Source organism: Haplochromis burtoni, unplaced genomic scaffold (assembly GCF_018398535.1).
Source record: "Haplochromis burtoni strain Fernald_Lab_line unplaced genomic scaffold, NCSU_Asbu1 Contig_193, whole genome shotgun sequence".
Lineage (NCBI taxonomy): Eukaryota > Metazoa > Chordata > Actinopteri > Cichliformes > Cichlidae > Haplochromis > Haplochromis burtoni.
In genome coordinates, this window is record NW_024582554.1 from 424212 (window position 1) to 445822 (window position 21611).

The window sequence follows — 21611 nt, forward strand, 5'->3', positions numbered from 1 at the left end:
TACGGCAAGGCTGGGATGGTCAGTTTGGTAAAGTAAATCCGTTGGGCATCTTTCTTTGCCTTTAGACAACAATTCTGATGCAAAAGAGCCAAACGGGACAGGCAAAAAAAAAAAAAAAGAAAAAAAAGAAATGTGTTGGTTTTAGCATCAAGGCCCAACTTTTAACTTTATTTCTTGTTTGCGTCACTTTCACTACTTCCACAGAGTAATTGCAGAGTTTTTCATGCAAATTATCATCAATTACCCCAAACAATCACAAGGGAGATCTATATGACTAGTTTCACCCTGCAACAGTCAGCACACAGATTTTACTCCAGCAACAAGGGGTCACTGACCAGTCTCTGTGACTATGGTATATAAAGGCTGGTATCATTTGCATTGCAATGAAAATGTGTGAAGTTTTTCTAATAATACTGGGGAAGCACTGGTCCCAGCAGAGAATCCTGCAGAACTCTGTGACTAACTTTTGTGTTACAGACACATTTCCACGCACAAACTGGAGTCTAACAGATAGATGTGATTCACACCACTGCAGCAAAGTTCCTTTAATAGCCTCATTGTGTTCTGTTCTCTGTAACAGCATTGTATTGTGTTGTGAACTGAATGTTGCACTGAGGTCTAGCAGGACAAGCATCACGATGAGTGCACTGTCAAAGGCTATAAGAAGATCATTTGTAACCTTCACTGTCTTCGCTGTCTGACAAATACTCTTCCAAGATTCTTTAAAATATAAGGTAAGTTAGAAATCAGTCTACAATTAGCTAAGACAGTCAGATGTTTGCTTAGAAAGTAAAGGCTTAATCACCGCCACCTTAAAAGTCTGTGATACGTAGCGTGTTACTAAAGATTAGAACTGAATCGTGCTTTGTTCCTGTTTTCGTTTCATCAGTGACGAGCAGTAAGGCGTCCTCGCTTAGCAGAGGGCTTTTGTTCATCAAGCAAACGGAAATATATAAATGAGCGCAACGCCATTTCCTGTCCAGCTTATGTGTGGTCTGCTCTAAGGTGAGAGGAACACATACAAACTTTAGATCAGTTTGAGGTATCTCTTCCTTAAACATAATTACAACACTTTAAGAAAGATTATTATTGTAATTGTTATCCAAACATGGGGAGACAGAAGAGGTTTCTCAGGAAATACTCTTTTACTGGTTTTGACTTTACAGTAAAGGTGAACAAGGAGTCAGGCTTTCAGCTGAGCACTCCAATCTGTGGTTACAGTGACAGATTGCTGCCACTCCTCCTCAGGCTGTGCTTCAAGCATTCTGACAGTTTGCATGACTCGGGGTGTTGATGTAAGGATTCAGCCTGCTGTAACCATGTGTCTGTAAGGCACAATCAATACGTTGATCAATTATTGACACTGGTTGTTTGGAGTAGTAAATATTACGATGGTTCTAGGGGCTCCTGCCCAGACTGGGACCAGCCAGGTTTCCCAGTCTGGCCCCCACAGAGTCTGAGCTCTTTTGTGTGGATACACATCATTTTAGTTGGTCTGATGATGACTTTATTTTTCTGAGTGTGTAAAGAGACGGAGAGTGTAACTGTGGCCAGAGGCCTTGAAGAACATACGTCTTGGTTTGAGGACATGTTTATGGGCAGACTGGAGAGCACTCCAGCACGTGTTTATTGAGGACCACAATGCGATCAAGAGAGACAGGCTCACAATGGTAGGTTGTTTGTGTCTGTGTGTGTCTCCACCCTCCACCTGCACCTGAGTTAGGTTTCACTTGTGGAACGAATCATCCAAGTCAGCTACAACACAGATGCCTGTTTGAAACCCAACGATGTGGGACCACTGTAATGAGATAATGAAAAGACTACAGGATCTACTCTTCAAATGTGCAAAGCGTCAAATATCTCAGTGTAAAATCATATATAAGGCCATGCTTTGATCTTTATGGAACTATTACTTTATTTGAAAATGTTGTTACTTTGGGTGTGAAGGAAACGGCTTCCAGGGCCTAATCCGTGGATCGGCTTCCTCCGAGGCGTGGGCGTCTATCAGCAGAGAATGTCCCTTAGTCTGTAACACAGTCAAATATATTCTCAAGTAATATTCAAGCATGCCATTCAGCGTGTTAGTACGAGCTCGGGAGCAGCTTGGGAGAACAAGAAAACAGAGACTGCTTCAGGTTGTCTTCCCAAATCGACTCAACTTTATTCACAAGTACAACAGTTTATATAGAGGGAAAAATTCATGAGTCAGCAGATTCTCAGTTTAAACCAGTACAGACCAAGATAAGGGAGCGTCTTCCTGCCCTTGGGTGAAGAAGCACCCTTTGTATAGTTTATCAGTTGTGATTATCTCAGCGACATATTTTCAAGGCACGAAATAAAGAGTTCTTTCATTAGTGAATTCTGAAACAAACCATCTGGCCTTCAACAGGCGTCTCCTAAGAGATTTAGAAACTAATGTAGCTGAGGGAGTGATCTCTGTGGTATTTCAACCTTGTACCAGCCTGTGATTCTCACACATCAATTCTTGGGTCAAAGAGAAAAATAACTAAAACAAAGGGGCCTTATTGAATGACAGAGTTTTCCTGTATAATGTCACTATAAAACAATATCCAGTAAATGCTCCCATGGTACTAAAATACCTAACAGGGTGCAACTCAACAATGCCTCTGCTCAGCCCTGGCGCAGGGAGCTCTTCAACTGACAGGGAGGTTGTTCCATCCTTGGAGGAGTTCACTCTGCAGGTGGGGGAGAGTCACAGGAGAGGTGGAGAATAAACTTAACCTGGGTGTCTACTGTCTTGTGCAGTCTGGGAGATGATTGAATGTTAGGGTGGGTACAGTTTCCTCTGCGGTGGGGTCAGGTGGGCTGCCCCGGGTCCTGTGGGGCAACAAAGGTCGATCAAATGGATCAATATGGCAAGGCCGTGGTGATCCATTTGGCAAGTAAATCCATTGGGTCTCATTGTTGGTCTTCAGACAACAGTTCTGACGGCAAAGAACCAAATGGGACAGGAAAAACCCCCCCAAAAAACCCAATGCCTCCACTAACTCGTTTAGCTAATAGCCTGCATGCCATGTTTATAACTCTGCTAACTTCTGCAAGAAGGACACCAATCTCTTAATTTCTCAAGTGATGTTTGCTGTTGGTGAAGTTTGGCTTCAGTTGGTCTAATCCATCAACTATCACATGAGGAAGTAAGGAGGTGTCATATTCAGGAGTGGGTTGGCCAATTGTCTTGGCTCATGCATCATTCTGCTAGCTCTGCATCTGTAGCTTCTTGAGAATGCGATACATCATCACCGTCTTGTCTAAGACAGATTTGCACAGCGGCTAAGAGTTTTTCATCAAAGCGAAATGTGTCATCAAGTATCCAGAATAAAAGATGCCATGTGCTCCCTCTAATTCCTCTTCCTGGCAAAGTAGACGGTCCAGAAAACATTTAGACTATTCAGTCTTGTCCGCCAGCTTGTATATCTGCACTGTCTCTACCATAGGTGTGCAAAATATAAAAATCATTTTATATATGTATAAATTGCATTTAATTGCTTGTCGTTTGGACAGAGCCTGCTAGAGAACCTAGAGACTTGCAGGCTAAGGAGTCGTGTATGTTGGGTCACGAATGTCTTTTATTGTGATTTTATATCCATGTGGTGGCGGGAAGCTGGAGCCACATTACATGACAAACTGTTTTAATGGTTTCACAGCTCAGATTTGTCATCCAGATTGTTGTCTATAAATAATTACATCACATTAGCTCTGCAATAACAACTGATGCCAATTCACTGTCCAAAATGTAAACAGTAACACATTAGAAAAATTACACACCTAGAGACACTTGCTGACTTACTGACAGAATAATACCTTCATTTGAATTGACCTATGGAGTATTAATCCTTCGATGTCGACTTTTTCTGTTGTTTTGTAGCAGAATTGACCCATTAATAGGGAATGCGAGCTGGTTTTGGGCCATCATGGTTAGTTTTAATCTACTGATGATGTGTTGTTGCAATAGTCAGTAAGCACTTTGAGTAGAAAAACGCTATATAAGAGCCAGTCCATTTACCATTTACAAGACGAAACAAAGGTCAGACATTTGGGCTACCTGCTTGACTGTAAATCAGGACCCTGCCTAGACACAGTGATACTGTGGCTCTGGGAATTTCTGGATGGTCTTGGATAACTGGCCGGTGAAGGAGAGCTGTTTGTAAAAAGTTCCTCTAAAAGGATCAATATGTAGGTCCGCAGGTAGGCTGGCTATGATGGTCATGTGCACCATTACACCACCCATTCAACGGGGGACTGACAGAGTCAACCCTACCATTAAAATTAAGACTCATCAAACTTTTTCCTTCTAATTTTGGTGACTTTGTATGAATTGTAGTTTCCTGTTCTTGGAGGAGGAAATAATGACAACACTCGTAAAATAGTTAGAAAATGTCACCTGCCTAACACTTCTCAGTCCACTGACACGCCGGCACATCCAAATCACGTTTCATCTGAAACTGTGTAATGTGAGATGACCTAGTGGCAAGACGTCTCTGTTTCCACTACTGTAACAGGTCTGTTACTGCAAACCCGTCCCATATGGACACTCAAAGTCAGATTTAATCACAATGAGCGTGTTACAGCTTGTCTGCATAGATTATTGTGATGGGACATACTTTCTCTAAAATTTCTGATCCTATCCAAGCACCACCTGACAGAGCAGCAGTATTCGATGCCCTGTGATTGGAATGGTCAGCTATTGCCCATAACAGTAAAACATATTGACTAGTGTGGTAAATTACTTTGTGCAGAGACATCGCCTTTCTGAAGTAGCATGGCAATAAAAATGGCCAGACTAGTTAGGAGCTAGAGAATCCACCAACCCCGTAGATAGAAGCGTACACGAGTTCCACACAAGACAGAAGGAGACACAGACAAAGTGGATTTCAGTGTCATTTTATTGTGAAAACAGGATAAACCACGGGTCACGCTGCTGTAGGATCCACCCCACTCTCCCACACAGTGTACATTATTCATTATTCATGATTTTGGAAAGTACCCCTGAAAATGAACAGAGTAAAAGAGCACAGCGAGAGGCTGTCCCACGAGGAAAAGCAACATATAGAAAATTTGGGTGTGTTGCCATGGTAACGTGAGCAGGGAAGCAGTATGGGCCGGTATCTAGGAATAAATAAATAAATTAATGGTACATGTTGGAACGAGGGTCTCGACTTCCTGGAGCAGTGGTGGCGCGCACACATGCGCACAAACTCCACTGACACATAGCTCTTTGATACAGCACACATGGTGAAAACGCTGATGATATGGAATAACGCAGCATCACACACTGATCGTTTAAATTAAAAGGTCACCCGCACATTACAGCGCAACATCCGTGCCACCTGGCAGCACGGGAAGCAGCTGGAACCACGAGAGGTGCGGGGCCTCTGCTGAAGGACGTACACAACATCAGGTCGACACAGAGACACGTGAAACCTGCTTGGACAGGTCATGCCCATGCTAATGCTAACTGATTTGAAAACGTGCCTAGATGTCGCTGAGCATGCGAAAGGCAGGCCTACTCAGGCTCTAACTTTTCAAACACTGATTAAGATCACTTATAATAAACACCATCTCAGTTTATTATAACTTGGGTTGTTAGTTTTGGAGTCATTGCTATTAAATATTTATTGGCAAGAGTAACAGTGTTACAACCAAGCTAACTATTTGCATCTTAAACAGGATCAATAACTGGGAAAAGATGGTTACGTTTTTGGAAATCTGACTTTACTATGTAGGTACCATTTTCGGCCTGTATACTTCATAAACACTTTAGAAAGATTTACATTTGATAGTTAATTTTGTGCAGTTATATTTAGCAAAGTTTTCAGCTGTCAGAATGTTAGCTTGTTCTGGTGCTAGTTGGATAACTAATCTGTGCTGTACATATTCATACTATTCTGCTCTGCTAGTTGTTGGGATTGTTACAGATATTTTGGCTGAGTCTGCTGCTGTTTGACCTAAAAATAAAGTGGTTTAAGTCTAGAGACCAGTCGCACCCATCTGGCAACATCTGTTTGCGAGGGGAAAATGTGTATTCCCCAACCAGTTGGCAAGTGGTTGCTGGAAGCTGCTGGCAGCCACTGGGTGAAGTCAAAAAAACTCCAACTGTTTTCCAACCAGTCAGGGAATACCCACGTTTCTCTTGCAACCAGCGGCTCACTTAGAGGCCTACAACACTGAGACAGTCGATTTTATAGCGACTGCCAACAACATCCAAGTGCACCAACTGGTGGGGGATAAAATGTCCACAACTTTTTCATCCTTTGACTGCTCTGACTTGTGTGTCTTTAACACTAACCTGTTGTGGTGATACCGGTATTACCAGTTTGTTGGACAAAATACTCCAAATAATCCAAGCTGTAATAAACCGAGCAGCTTCTGACGAACGCTCATTTGCTTGTAGTTTTCAGGATCATGTCCGTCCCACAGATTTCTAAAAATAAAGCTGAAGTCATACCTGATGACTTCTTTATTGCAGGTATGCGTAAGGTTATAACTGAGCATGTACGCCTTCTGTCCTAATGTGACTGCAGGATGTTCACTGTGTCTCTGTGTCGCCTCTGAATGAAAGGCACAGAAAAATGAGAGTAGTAATGTGTGTGTGTCTGTGTGTGTATGTATGAGGCAACCAAAGTAAGTCATAAATATCACAGCTCAAAAAATAACAGCAGAATGAATGACATCATGTTTGGACTGTACAAAAATATCCTGTGCTGGGACTCAGATATGTCTGACACGACACAGGCAGAGGACGCATGTAAGAAATCATCCTGGCTTTGTCCTTCTGTGCTGATGATATGATGCTTATTTTCAAATATGGTGTCTCTGCTGATGAAAAGTGTCCCCACAGAGAGAGAGACTGAAACGACCTTTGTGTCTCCACTGCTGTGAGTGAGCGAGTGGAAACAGGTGACGAGGGTTAGGTCATTAGCCAAACTAGCAGCGTGCTCACCCACTTAATTTGTATCTTCTACCTTTATAATCAGCTCTTTTTTAGCATGTTAACAATCTGAACTCTGAAAGTAAAAAACAACTAAATGACCTGAACAAATAAGTGTATTTACACTAAAAGACTTAATCTGTTGACATCATCACTGACAAAGAGTCCAATCCAAGGCCAGGCGCTGCACCGTGTCTCCTGTTTTCACTCAGAATGACAGAAATGCTCAGCTCCAGCCTGCATAGCTGAATGTCACTAACAAATACGTGAGATTATATTAGATATGTCCATCTTTTACACTGTGTGTATCATGAGCCAGGCACACTGACACCCACTCCAAAGCACAGAACTGAGTCAGGACTCCATTTGAACTTTCTACCATCAAATTTACAGGAAATTTCACTTCAAACACAATTTTCCTGCTTCTGAAACGATTCTTTCTTGTATTTACAAAATCTGGGTGTCAATACAATAAAATAAAAATAAAAGTAAAGCAGAAAAATAACATCATCTACTCATCCTCAAGAAGAAAACTGCTGTTAGAAGACAGCAAATGTGTAGTTCAGTCTAAAAGCAGACGTCGTTCAGAAACAACATAAATATACCCACTAGCTAGTCCTCAATATAGACACAGCTATGGAGGAAAAATAACTTTAAATGTTGCTGCTTGCTTGTAACTGAGAGACTGAGACAGCGTCTCAGGGCTGCTGGAGTCCCCGTGAGCTCTGTTTGCTTAAGCAGGCTGCGTTTTCCTGCATGACAGTACTGATCACTGACACTGAGCCTTTTTGTTCTGGTTTTGTTTTTAAACCAGGGGGCCACTTCTGGAGCGATGTAGGAGGAGAGAAACCGGAGTGTGAAGAGAGGCCGCTGTAATGGCTTGTTTGCAGGTTAAGAGGTCCTTTGTGCATTGTTTGTCTTTCATTCTGAGCGCAAAATGAGCCGTTTAAACTGAGCTCTGACAGTGTGAGGTTCTGCCTGCTCGTGGCTTTCCCTATAACTGCTGAGTAAGACGCTGCGTGGCAATAACCTCAGCAGCAGTGCTGGTGTGTGTCTGTGTGAGTGTGTTTGTGTGCGCCTGACCCAGGAGGAGGCCCAGATGAGAATATAACCATTGTTTCTGCTGGAGGATGAGGACCGGGGCGACAAGCCAGCCCAGTAGACTCTTTCCTTTATTAGAGCCAGATGTCTGTGGGTGTTAGAAAGGAAAACTAAGGCTGTTTGATTCGAACCTCCAGACACGGACATGTGCACAAACGGACACCAGCAATGAGTCCAAAGCAACAAGAAGGGATCTGCAGCTACAACATCCAGCCCGAGGGGGAAAAGGCGTATGTGTAATCTGATTTAGATGTGCTGACTAACCAGGGGTCATAATGAGACAGTTTTCAAGCAGAGTGGACCTGGATTTATTCTATCAGAAAGAAAACATCATACTGCAACTCCAAAGAGTTAGGGACTCAAAAACCATCAAAATCCTTAATGAAGTACAATCAGTAGTGTTATATATATATTTACGCTTGTCTTGCTAATCTCTCAGGATGAGATCAAACTTAGTGATCAGGCCAGAGCTGTGATAATCCTGTCGCCACGTCATCACCGCTGGAACGCTCTCGTCACACAGAAGGACTTTGCAACCTAAAGCACCTCGAGGCGATTGTTGTTGTTGTTATTTGGTGCGATACGAAAACATGGAATTATCCTGAATTGAATTAAATTGACTATATTAACCACAATGCCCCCTCACACAGATCTGCTGACCTCCCTGAGCCTGCTTCTGCTGCAGGGTTCTTCCTGTTAAAAGGGAGTTTTTCCTTCCCACTGTCGCCAAAGTGCTTCAAAGGCAGTTGTTGTTCTCTCTGTTATTCTCAGGTCTGTACCTCACAATATAAAGTACCTTAAGGTGATTGTTGTTGTGATTTGGTGCTATATAAATTAAATATTCTAACGCTGTGAAATTAATTTGAAGCTGGAGTGGATTAAAATGTACAAACTGGTGTAAAACACAAAACGACTCCCTCTGTCACTATAGTGTGTGACGGGCAGCCCATCCTCCCTCCTGTGTAGTTATTGCCATTACACAACATTAATCACACCACAGGATCCTTTCTCTGTTATGTTGATTGTTGACGTGTCTTCTTTGGGATGTCCTAAATGGCAATGATGTGTACTTAACAGTGACTGTGGGTCTCTGAGGCCCTCAGCCATTTTGGCACCAAACGTCTGACAATATGTAAAAAAACATAAATTTTGAATGATGTGAAGCACAGAAAGACAAAGCCAAGGGCCAAAAATGTACCACAAGAAATGAAAAAGTTTGAACTTCTCTAAAGTGTCCTAAATGTTTTTCAGCCCAAGAAAATAAAATATTAAATTCTTCCCATCTTAGTTTCAACAACAAAGCAAATTAAATAATCTTTTCATTGCTGCTCGCAGCAGTGATTCATAAGACAATAAAAACAAATAAAGCATGAAGACGAGAAAAGAGGATCATTTAGTGAAAAACAGGTTTGGTTGCTGGAGCAGGGGCACGTCCACGAAGCTCCTCTATGCAGGGCATGGCGGTAATGAGACTCAGCGCCTTTAACCCTTTAACAGCCACACAGGCCGTCTCTCGTCTTGTAGGTTAGAGGCAGGCCGGTGCGCCCACTGAGCGAATCCTGTACCTGTCCAGACACGTTCTGTAGCTCAAAGTATTAAGGATGCTTGGTGTTACAGGCAATGATACGTAAGCACTTCACTGCTGTGGCAGAAGGGCCGACAAACTAATGCTAGAAACCAGTGACAGCGAGCTGTCGGCTGCACCGCCACACTACTAATGTGGAGGTCTTGAGAGTGGAACCGCAGCCATCAGCTGCAGTAATCCTCGAGGTGGTGATGAGGCAGTTTCCCTCTCAGCTGTATGAATCTAATGAGAGCAAGCATGATGGGTACTGGCTCACCACGCCGAGAGCTCGGTGGAAGATGTGAAGTGTGCCTTACAATTTGGCGGAGTTTCTATATTGATCAGAAGGAGGGGGAGACAGACTTAGCTCCCATAATGCTTTGGGGTCAGGGCACGTGCGAGGACGCTGTTTGCTTTGCAGAATCTGAAGCAGCCTAATTTGTCAGCAGTTTGCTTAAACGTGTAGGGAACAACATCAGGAGAATCCCTCATCCAGTCCATCCTCTGAGGATAACAACCATGAAGACCTGCTTCACCCACACATTTCAGTCTTTGCATGCGTCTAGTCCATTTAGCCCGCATCCCTGTCCAGTCGGTGCTGACTGAACATCCTCTGAATTATTCCCAGAAACTCACACACCTCCGGCACCTGTTTACACATCAATTTTACAGTTTTTTAAATCAAGTTTGTTCCCATAAAATTCTGCCCTCCGCTCATTTCCTTTTATCTGTTTGACCGAATCAGCCGCTCTCAGAGTCCCATCTCTGTCCACCATTACTCCGACCTCAGGTAGCTGGGTATGGAGTAGTTGAACATGAGGAAGTCTAACTTGTAAAGCTGGTAGAGCTGGATCTGCTGCTGAGTGCTGATATTGCTGAAGAACTGAGCCGTCATAGCATCCGTGGTACGAGTGGACTTGGCGTAGGTCGGGAAGCGCAGGGAGTCACCTACACCCACCAGCTGCAACAGGTAGTTTGCATCCTCCTCCAGTGTCTCATACTTGCCCACCATGTCATAGTGGATGTGACACGGGTGACAGAGCTGGTACACAGTCTGCCAGTGCTCGTTGAGTCCGTCCCGCTGTGTGGCCGGGTCCACCAGATACTCAATGAACTCTTTGAATTTGACATCAGCCCCGTTGAGCAGGGCATCCTGCGTGGCGTTCTTGCGGTAGCGGCGGATGATTCGGGTGCCAAAGCGCTTGTGGAAGGATGAGTTGTACTTGAGGGTGAACTTGTTGCGATATGCAGAGACCAGCCTCTCGAAGGGCTCACGAACAAAAAGGAACTTGAGGTAGTTCTTGAGGCGGTGATTGATCTCGGCAATGCTGTACTGATTCAGTGTCTTAAGGTTGGAGGGAACGTGGGCTTCATTGGAAGGAATTTCCATTGGGTCACTGCGTGAGAGAGGCACGAGACAGTGAAGAACAACAGAAGCACTTATTTTCCTTCCTCTCTGTACAGTACCAAACTCACCTGTACTTGCCCCGGCCTGTAAGCACCATCATGACACGTTTCCAGTTGGTACAGGCCACCTTGGGGACATAGCAGTAGATAAGCTCATGGTCTTCATCCACCACGAGGTGTTTGAGGTCTCCGGGTGTCAGGACTCTCCGCTTACGACTCGATGCGCTGTAGACCCGACAGGCATCGACTACCTGATCCCTCCTGGCCTGGTGGAGGACAGCAGCTCCTGATAACTCCGTCTGAGAGAGAGAGAGAGAGACTACTGTGAAATTCAAATAAAAGGCTTCAGGAGGGTAAGTACAGCACAAGATGTGAACAGTCAGTTTTACTTTAATTATGTAGTTTACAGCACAGAGTTGAAAAGAATCCAGAGTAAACAATGTGTGATGTGCAATAAAGGTCCCTGAACAAACACTGGTTCCCAGCTCAAACTGGGTGGTTAGCCAACTTTCAGGATAATTACCAGATAAACCAATGAACCCTCTTTAGGCTGATGTAAAAAATAAATCTTTTTTTTTCAGCTGTGATTGATTGGGTTCAGCTAACCACAAGCTTAAAGAAGAAAAACTCATTGGCTAAATGAAAAGCTCCGATTCCCATGTTACTAGTTTGGACGAGTATGTCCCAGTGAAAGCCCGGCTGTAATCTGCGTGAAGGGATGAACAAAACAAACAAAATGAACTGCCTACTGGTTTTATTACCAGTTGATCTGATAAGGAATCCAATAATTAAACCCAACAACACTTCATCATTAGCTAAACTCTGCGCAAGTCGTTTGTAACAAATGTAACAAAATGTGACAATTGTGGGATTTTTGTTGACAATAATTGAACCCAAGAAAGGGAACATACTGTATTAGTCACCAACATTCATATTTAACTCACTACACTAGTTATTGTAGCAGAATAATAAAATATTATTTCACACATTTGTTCTGAAACTTAAAGATGTTTTAGTGCTCTTGGTCACTAACACGGCAGTGAGAAAAAGCCGAGCACTCTACAACTGAAATGAATCAGAAAGAGGGCATGAGGACGGATATGGAAAAGACAGGCAGTTAGATAGCGAGTTATCAATCTTAGGCTTTATTATCATACTCATCTCTTTATTCACTCTATCTTTTTGCCTTATTTGAGTCATTCCACAGACTGTGATAGAGATTAGTCCATGGGTGTGGAGGAAAATAATGATATTGGAGAATATTACAGATCCTGCAAGTTCGGTATGAGTGGCTCCAGTCGGTAATCATTTATCGGAGGCATATTTCACCGTCCCAGTGATGCCTGTGGTGAAGCCGACCGTGGCAGGAGAGAAAGGATGAGGTTACAGAAAGAAATGAGAAGAGTAAGAGCAGTATGGAAGTTTTGCATTTTAGGGGCGGGAATGTTTGCTCGTGCCTCTTGATTATTTTTCCTCTGGGTCTACATTCCCCTGTAGGGCAGTGCTCTGGGTTCCTCACAGTATCTAAATTGATTTTACTGTGGCCTGCAGCCTTACCACTCTGTCCCACTCCACACAGCCATGGCCTTTCAGTGATACACTGTCAGGGGCTGAGAGGGTGGGAGAGATGCTGACATGAAGTAATGAAACAACACTGGGGCTAACAGGGAGTCTGTACACGAACACAGCTTTGACTAAAGAGGTTTGCATGTGATTCTCTTTGACGCCAGCTTTCAAAACAGGTCTCCAAGTTTGCAGTTCATCACACGCACAGCTTGCTACGGCATCATGGGGAAAGCTTTTACAGTAGGGGATTGCACGATGCGCTCCTGTTATCCCGTAGCTAACAAGTCTACAACGATCCCAGCTGGGGCGAGAGGCGCGGTACACTCTGGGCAGGCGACCAGTCTATCGCAGGGCAAACACAACAGACAGTCACACCGACGGGCAATTATAATCATTTAACCCAACCCTACTAACTGCATGTCTTTGGACTGTGGGAGGAAGCTGGAGTACAGAAAGGCCCCGGCTACATGGGGGAGTCGGACCCAGGGACCTTCATGCCACCGTGCTGCCCCCCATAAGTCAAATAAGACATCTATAAAATACACTTCTTGAACTAAACCAAAAAATGAAGTACTTACAATCGTTTTTTCTCACTATCTTTCTGTTCACTTATCTAGTGCTCAGTTCATTTAAGTATATCTCACAAAAATACTCTACATTTAAATACAAATACAAACCTGTCCACAAAAATGATGTGGACAGGTTTGCAAAGCAGTTTCATACTGTGAGTCACCTGGTGGTCCAACCTGTCTCCTGACAATTGTTTGCACAGTAGTGTCTCAGTTATAAGAAGCACACTGACTCACACTGACTCACACTGACTCACACTGACTCACACTGACTGGGCCTCGGTGTAAAACATTGCCAATTGGTTGTATTTTGGTTATATCCCTATACAAAAACACGGTTGCCCAGCACTTACAATATTTTGCAGTCAAATGTAATTTTGTGTAGTAAAAATAAATAAATAAAACACATGCAATCCTTGCTCTCCCTGACCAAAAAATAACTTCCTGTCACATTAGACAGCTCTGCACAAAACTAGGATTTATTTTAAACTAAGATTTGCTTTTTTGCACAAGACACAATATTTTATTCCCACCAGAGAAAAAGTAATATCTAGATCTTTCTTCATTGGGCAACGATAAAAGAGTATTTTCAAAAGTTGCTGTCTTTATTAGAATTAAAGCAATAGTGGGCGTCCTTTATTCCCATAGTTACTCCTGTTTTTGGGAAAGGGAAGTGGAGCTTTTTCAGGATGGACAATGAAAGTCTCCAGTCAAGATGAAGTGCTGCTTTCGTGCGTCTCCCACTTGTTTGCTCTTTTATGCATTTTGCAGTCATGGTCATCAACTCCAAAGCATCAAAGCCCACTAAGGCATAAGAGCTCTTTGTTGATGAAACTCTTAAAGAAAAGGAAGAAGTGGGAGCATCAGGCTATAATTCCCTCAAATGTTGCAGCAGACATGCAGCCCTCCATCTCAGCACAGTTTAAACTGTATTTAACTCGGGAAAAGACACAAGGGGATCTTCTCAGGCTTGGCCTCAGTTTTCCTCTCATCTCTCTTCTTTCTCTGGGATCACTTTCTACCACTTATCTCATCTTTAGGCAGCCCTGTGAAGTCTCTTGTGGGGTTTTGATGAAGAGTGAGAACAGGGATGAAAAGCAGGAGGAGGAGATGAGATGTGGTGGAGGTCACTGACCTCTGGCCATGTCGAGCTTTTCCCATTGGACAGCAGACTATAGCACTAGCAAATATGCTTGCCCATTTCTGCCCTGATACTTTGTGGACACAAGCTAGTGAAACGGCACCAAATAAGAGCCAGTGTCATAAAATGTCATAAAACCACAGCTATAAAAGTAGTTAGCCGCGACACATTTTATGGCTAATTCAGTTTGATCTCTTCCAATAAGAGCCTCAAACATCCAGCTCAGCAGTTTCTGCATGCAGGTATACTAGATGATGAATTACTTAGTGTTACAGACACCATGCACTGATATGGAAGTGAAGGTTTAGTCCCTATTTCTCTCTGGCAAACACCATCACAACTTTGAGAAAACCGGGGGGCTGGAAATCCTTAATCCCACCACGAAAGTCATTGTCAGCAGCGTATCTGCAAACAGGGAAGGCTTTACTTCCTTATCCTGAGGGTTCGAGATGATGGGAAATGCACATCCTCTCCTTCCTGCACATTTGTTGTTAAAATGTGTGAGAAAGTGATGAAAGGGCAACATGGAGACTGTGTTTCAATATTTCAAGTCTTCATTTCCTCACCACGACTGTGTTATTGTCTCTGAAAGTTGTTATGAGTTTGAAATATCATCTGTGTATCAGCGCTGAGCGGCTTGTCGCAGCGGTGGTAATGAATAGCTTCCTCCTAATCTGCTGATGATAGCAAAGAAAGAGATAAAGGAAGGAAGCCAGGAAGTGATCACTAAAGGACAGAAGAAACATATTCCAGTGAAAGTCTGTAAACTAGCTTACATACAAACGTAGACCCAAGGCTAAAGTATCAACAAAGCAAAGCAAGCCAGGGACGCAGGAAGTCTCAGGGTTACATCAGTTTGGTCACTTTGATTTGACCAAAGTCTCTGACAGAGCCTTCATCAGACTGTTAATTGGCTGCCTTGGCAGTCGTTTTATATACGTGTGCTATAACCTGTGTTTCTGTATTGTAACAAAGTTAAGACAAGTGTAAAATATTCTGAAAGCTAAAATAAAGATTGAACCAACCATATTTTTGACAGTAAATCATCTTCTGTTACTAATCAAACAGTTTTAGTACAGATTAGGTCTTAAAGACTTTTACTATGTAGCTGAAGATGACTAAAATTACACTTGAATGTTCCAGTTAGAGTCATGAATTTTCACGGTGCAAAAGTAAGAAATTCACAATTTGTCTCATGTAGTGACCTGAGGATGTTTCTTCAGTGTAAGCTAAATGCTGAGGACCAAAAGGTTAGGGGAAAGAACAAAATGGACAAGGATGCAGCGAGTGAGAAGGAAAGACTATGACTTGACTGGCAAAGAGAGCTGGCTGATAAAAGGAGAGTAGATATACTGTGCGTGCAGTTGTCCAGGGTAAATAAGGGGGAGGCTAGGAGCTTAGGAGATGGACTCAAACTGGTCTACAACGGTGCCAACAGAAGGGGAAATGGACTTTATTGGCTAGACTGACAGACTAAGTTAGAAAGGAAATGTACTAATGATTGAAGGGAGTGTGTTGAGGGGTTTGTGATGAAAGAAAATAAGAGAGAGAGACAGATGGATGGCAGTTAGTGAATCAGGAAGTGCAGAGGACGAGTAAGGACAACGTGAGGATGAAGAGTGGAAAGGTGGTTGGTCCTGATGACATACAGCGGACTTTTTTTTAACACAATCTAGGAGGATGAAAAAATGCTTGAGGAATGGAGACAAAGTGCCAATTTTCAAGAACAATGATGATGTGCAGAGCTGTAGTAACTACAGAGAGATAAAGCTGATGAGCCATACCAAGAAAATATGTGAAAGAGTTCTTGGCGGGCTGATAATCAGTGAGCAGCAGTATAGCCAAGAAGGAGCACTACAGATGCAATGTTTGCTTTGAGAGTGTTGATGGAGAAGCACAGAAAAGGTCAGGACAGCAGCACAGAGAAAGCATATGATAGCATGCCTGGAGAGGAACTGTGGTGCTGAAGGAATCAGGAGTGGCTGGTGCAGCACATATATGAGTGTGTGAACAGATCTGTTTAAGGTAGGGATGGGATCACATCAGCAATCAGCTCTAATTCTTTGCAATGGTGATGGGTGACAGATGAGATCAGACGGGAGTGTCTGCAGAACAGATAGAAGACAACCTGGTGTGTTGAGGTATGCTTTGGAGAGCAGAGGGATGAAGGTCATCAGAAGCAGGGCAGAATACATGTGTGTGAACGAGAAGACGACAGTGTGACAGCTGCAAGGAGTACAGGTAGTGGAGGTGGATGAGTTTAAATACCTGAGGTCAACCGTGTGAAGCAATGGACGCACAAGAGAGGTGAAAAATATGTGACAGAAGCACAGCAGCAAAAGTGAAAGGGGAGATTCATGAGACAGTAGTGAGACATAACAAAAGGCTGGAAATGGACAGACTGTCATTGGGAGTGACGACAACGGACAGGATTAGAAACAAGTGCATGAGGACGGCTCAGGCTGAGTGCTTTGGAGACACAGTTAGAGCAGCAAGGTTGAGACGGTTTGGACACGTGCAGAAGAAGTAGACCACATGAATATAGAGGCTATGGGTGGGTGATGGTGGGGAGCCAGACGCTCCACTGTGGTGACCCCTAAGGTGCTGAAAGAGAGAAACTAATGCATTTGATTTATACCTCCCTTTGTTTGGAGAGGCACTGTTCATTCATGAAGCTAAGATTCTGCTCCTTATTGCAATTTAGACGCTGCAACAGTCATTACTCCTGTGTACATTTAACCGTCCGATTTATTCTGTGTATGCCTTGTGTTTCTGAAGACTTTACAGTGGGTGTGTGAAAAGAAGAAAGTCCAGTGTCGAGAGGGTGAAGTGCAGCAGCAGCACGTATCCTGTCTTTAGCTCGATGCTGCTTATTATCATAAGAATGCCGTTTCCGTTTTGTCTCCTAAAAATTCATCCGTCTGCGCTCCCCGTCTCGGGTCGCTGAGTTAGCTTCTCTCTCTGCTCGCCAGCTGTGAAGACAGCCAAACAAAGATCAATAGGATTCATCAAAGCACCTCTCTGTCACACACACTGAGCACTAAAGGCAGTCTGTGTCTGTGCGCACAGGCTGGCATTCATAAAGCAGGCAGGCATAAAGCTGCCAGTGTGCCACAACTGTACCAAATAACACCTGATTTGCAACCATAGAGCTTAACGGGTCGCTGCATGAAAGGTAATAAGGCTCTGCTATGAAAGCTTTATGAGGCAGATTCATCCTTTCCAATAAGACCAGCAGTACATGGACTTTTCCACTATGTCATTTATGAGAAGTCCAGTAGCTGCTGAAGAGAAACTGGGCCAATCATCATGACACAATAACCGCCTGCAGCCACGGAGACACCGACTGGATCTGAGGAAAAGTTTTTCTGTACCTGTATTTTTCCAGTGGGATAACTGAGAACACACACTCTTTTTCTGAAGCACTCTGCTTCATATTCCTTCCTCATACATTCATACCTAGAAAAAGAGCACAGCTGTCTACTGAGCTGCTCTGAAGGAGGAGTAGGCAAATGCTGCAGAAAATAATAAGCTTAATGTTAAATAATTGATTGTAAAGCAGAATGTTTGTAATGCCAAATTTGTTGAGTCTTGCTGGCTTTTATACACAGACAGCACTCGGGTGTAGCTGCTGACAGCAGCTTCATTCAAAGTAGCAAGTGTGACTGTTACAGTGTAACGGGATACATTTGAAATACATTTCAGCCCTCTCTGTCTCTGCTACACTGAAACTGGAAAATCAGATCAGTCTAAAATGAGTTTGTTTTTGATGCTCTTGTCCCGCTTTGATGTTTTATGGAAAGCTGTGGTCGTGGTTATTACCTTCTTCAGTAAAGTGTTGAGCTACAACAGCAGCTTCAAGTCAACAGCTCTCAGGGAAATGTAAAACATTTATATGAGGCATGTTTCCCACCATCAGTGATATTCTGTGAGTCTAACTTTGAACTCTGTGACTCTGTTGTGCAGATTCAGAGGATTTCAGTGACAAACTGAGAACGAGAACCTCTCGACCTTGTATCCTACTAGCTGGATACGATCAGTTAACTAACTCACATACACTGGGTCCTGATGATACTGACATATTTACTGATGTCATGCCAATCTGCCTGCCAGCCTCATATTCAGTTAACAAATTGCACGTACTTACCACAGATGCTTGAACTCGACTGCTCTGTGTTTTATCTCAAACATAGCTGGTGCAATGTTTAAATACTGAGCATCACAAAAGCAGCCTTTCTAAGCTACAGCTTTAAATCTGTGAATCTACTGATTCATGATTTTTGTGCTGACGCTGTTGCATAAGGGCAGTGTGGGAAGGCCATGAATGGAGACAGTGTTCATGCCAGGGGCTAGAAGCACTGAGCTTTCCTGCCAGGTGCCATCAAGGTCAAGTAAACATGCAAACACACACAGATACATGCTCGCTATGATGCTACTTGCTGCAGGGTTCACTTCTTAACACATTCGCAGTAGCAGTTAAAAGTACTGCTAATAAAGTAAAAATAATCTGGGAATCCCCAAAACACCACCCTGAGCAGCAGCCAGTCACAGATGCTTCATTAGAGGCTACAGTTTGACACACAGCCCTGGATGTTTATCTGTAAAAGCAGCAGTGGAGCCTGGAGGCCTCGCCTTCACTGAGGGAGCTGTTAACAGACCATCATAAGAATTTAACTGGCAGAGGTTTTTATGGAGTCTTTAGTGTCTTGTGACGATCTGTAGCTTTTCAACCCTAACAGTGTTGTAACTCTGGGGGTAGGCACCGAATCCTTCTCATGCATGCATGTGACAGGAGGACAGGAGGTTAGTGAACTCTGCAGCATGGTCATTTCATGCTTTAAACTCCAGGATATCCGACACCTGGGTAAGGCCGGCCGTCCCTATCCCACGGTAACGTTAAACCGGCAACCTGAGCCCGGAGACAGACCTCCTTCACAGGTGAAAGCTAACCCACGAGGACAGAGAATAGTCTTTACACTGTATCTCTGATGTCAGCCCAACGTTTTAAAGTTCATGTGAAGAATGTTATACTGTAAACTCTTTGGATGTGCAAGGGTTTTATGCTGTGGACACCTGCTCTGCCAGCTGATTTGTTTTTACCTGACGAGGAAAAATGAAACACACAAGGGAGAGTGTCGATTTAAGTTTGTCGGTCTGTGGAAGAACCACTGACTGCTCAACAGAGTGAAAGCGGAGAGTATAGCCCTGATTTTTTTAAATGTAGCTATTGGATTTATCAACATTTAATCTGAATGGATTCAGAAGTTAATGACTAATAATGCATTGCTGTGACTGTTAAAACGTGAGCCTTGAAAAAGTTTTACTCATATTTACTTTGTTATTTATCTTCCTCTCTGGATACGCGCTCGTGGCCTCGTAATACAGACGTCTGTTTTACTTTCCAGGGTTAAAATGCAACAAAGAGTTAAATTAAGCAGGCGGCGCAGTGACACGAGAGAATGAAATGAACCCGGAGGCCGTACATGTGTGCAGTGATATGTGTTTGCTGTATATGTAGAACGTGTGCGCTGATGTACATCTCTGGATCAACAGTGTGTTGTACTTAAATATACACTTGTGCAGAGAACCAGCGTGTGTCTGTGACTAAACAGCAAAGAGAAAAGTGTGGGGTATAATCATAGCACCAAAGACAAGATAATGACAAAGTGCTCTGACTTTCCCTCAGTGCAATCAACCTTTCTTCTTCCTCTCATGAGCACTTTACTTTGTCTCTCTGCATCGTGTGTTTCACCCCTTAGGGAGAAAAAAATCAGAAAAGAAACGTCGAAGGAAAAAATGAGAAATAGGATTTCAATAAAACCCAGTGACAACTACATTCTCTTTTCTGTTTGTTTTGTTTGTTCAAGTTTGTGATTTGATGGGCTCACCCGCAGCAAACAAGAATTTGTTTGGGTTTAGACGTCTACATTATCAAGAAAATGATGCACTGTTAACTCTGCTGCAGTCAGTGTAAAGTCGAGCTGCTGTGGTATCAGTCCAGTCCTGATTTTCAGATAGAAAAGTGAAAATAAAATGATATGCAATGTACAATTTCCAAAATAACAAGAATAATAAAAAACAGTCCTATTGAGTTCATTATTTCAGTTTGTCCTTTTTGGTCATTAGTCAGGATTGTTTGTTAATTCCGTTGCTTTTTTATTTGCTTTGAATAGAATAGAATAGAATAGAATTCAACTTTATTGTCATTGCACATGGTGTCATGGTCCTGGGTCCAGCGACCCAGTGTTTGAGTTTATGTATCTTTTGTATTCATTTGTGCCAGGCGTAGTTCACCTAGTTAATTTCTAGATTGCTGTTTAGTCTTGTTCCTTAGTTGTTTATGTCATCTCCCCTGTACTAAGTCTCCCTGGTTCATGCGTCATGTCTGCGTGGTTGTGTTTAGTTCATGTCATGTCTGATCTCCAGGTTTCCTGTTTTACTTTGAAAGTCTGTAAAGTGTATTTAGTGTCACCTCTCCTGTCCTGTCGTTAGGTTCATGTGTGTCAGCTGTGCTCCCATGTGTGGCCACTTCCCCTGATCATCCCTCATGTGTATTTAGTCTCTGTGTTTCATGTAGTCTGTGTCGCGCCGTCTGTGTTCCCACCCTCCATGTTGTCACAGCCAGTCCTTTGTAGTCATAGTTATGGTTTCCTGTGTCTTCATAGTTTATCCTGGTATCACTTTCCCAGTTTAGTTATAGTTTAGTTTTGTCACTGCGCTTCTGCCTTGTTTGCACTCCTTGTCTTCAGCCACAATAAAGGCTCGCTTTTTGTTCGAACTCGGTTTCGTGTCCTCGCCTGTGTCTGCACCTGAGTCCTCCACACGCTCTCCACACGGTCTGCCACAGCGGACCGTGACAGATGGCCTCTATACAGCAGTCGCTGCAAGCATCCACATCGCCACACTTACGTTTCTTTAAGCAGGCGTGCTGGGCTCCTCCTAAGGAAAGTTCGAACTTCATTTCCTTCATGCTGGTGAACTTTTTACCAAATATTTTCATCAAAGCTTCTCCATCACTGACAGGGATTGTTTGGATCTTCACACTCATCTCCACCAACCCTAAAAAATGAGTCTCACTTTGCTCATATAATGCCAGGAGTGTCTCCATATTCCACAAAAGTCTATGCAAACATGTAACAGTATCCCATATTCATATAAATATTATTGATATTATAACAAAAGCTGTCTCCAACACAATTGTCCCAAAATCCTTCACCTCTCAGCTTTCTCCTTTATCCACTGGGGTGCCCCAGGGATCTGTCCTCGGGCCCCTTCTTTTCATCATCTACCTTCTTCCACTCGGACATATTTTTC

The 21611-nt window shown here is 43.2% G+C and overlaps 1 protein-coding gene across 2 annotated transcripts in view; it reads right to left on the bottom strand.

The window, feature by feature from the left end:
* Positions 1-4886: 4886 nt before the first annotated feature.
* Positions 4887-21611, bottom strand: part of chst11 (carbohydrate (chondroitin 4) sulfotransferase 11) — a 103473-nt gene continuing 86748 nt past the window's right edge. For both annotated transcript variants that reach the window (XM_005935322.2, XM_005935323.3), the window contains exons 3-4: positions 11091-11320; positions 4887-11011 (exon numbers count right to left, since the gene is read on the bottom strand). In XM_005935322.2, coding sequence (XP_005935384.2) covers positions 10390-11011; positions 11091-11320 — 852 coding nt within the window. In that variant the 3' untranslated portion in view covers positions 4887-10389. The remainder of the gene's footprint in view (positions 11012-11090; positions 11321-21611) is intronic.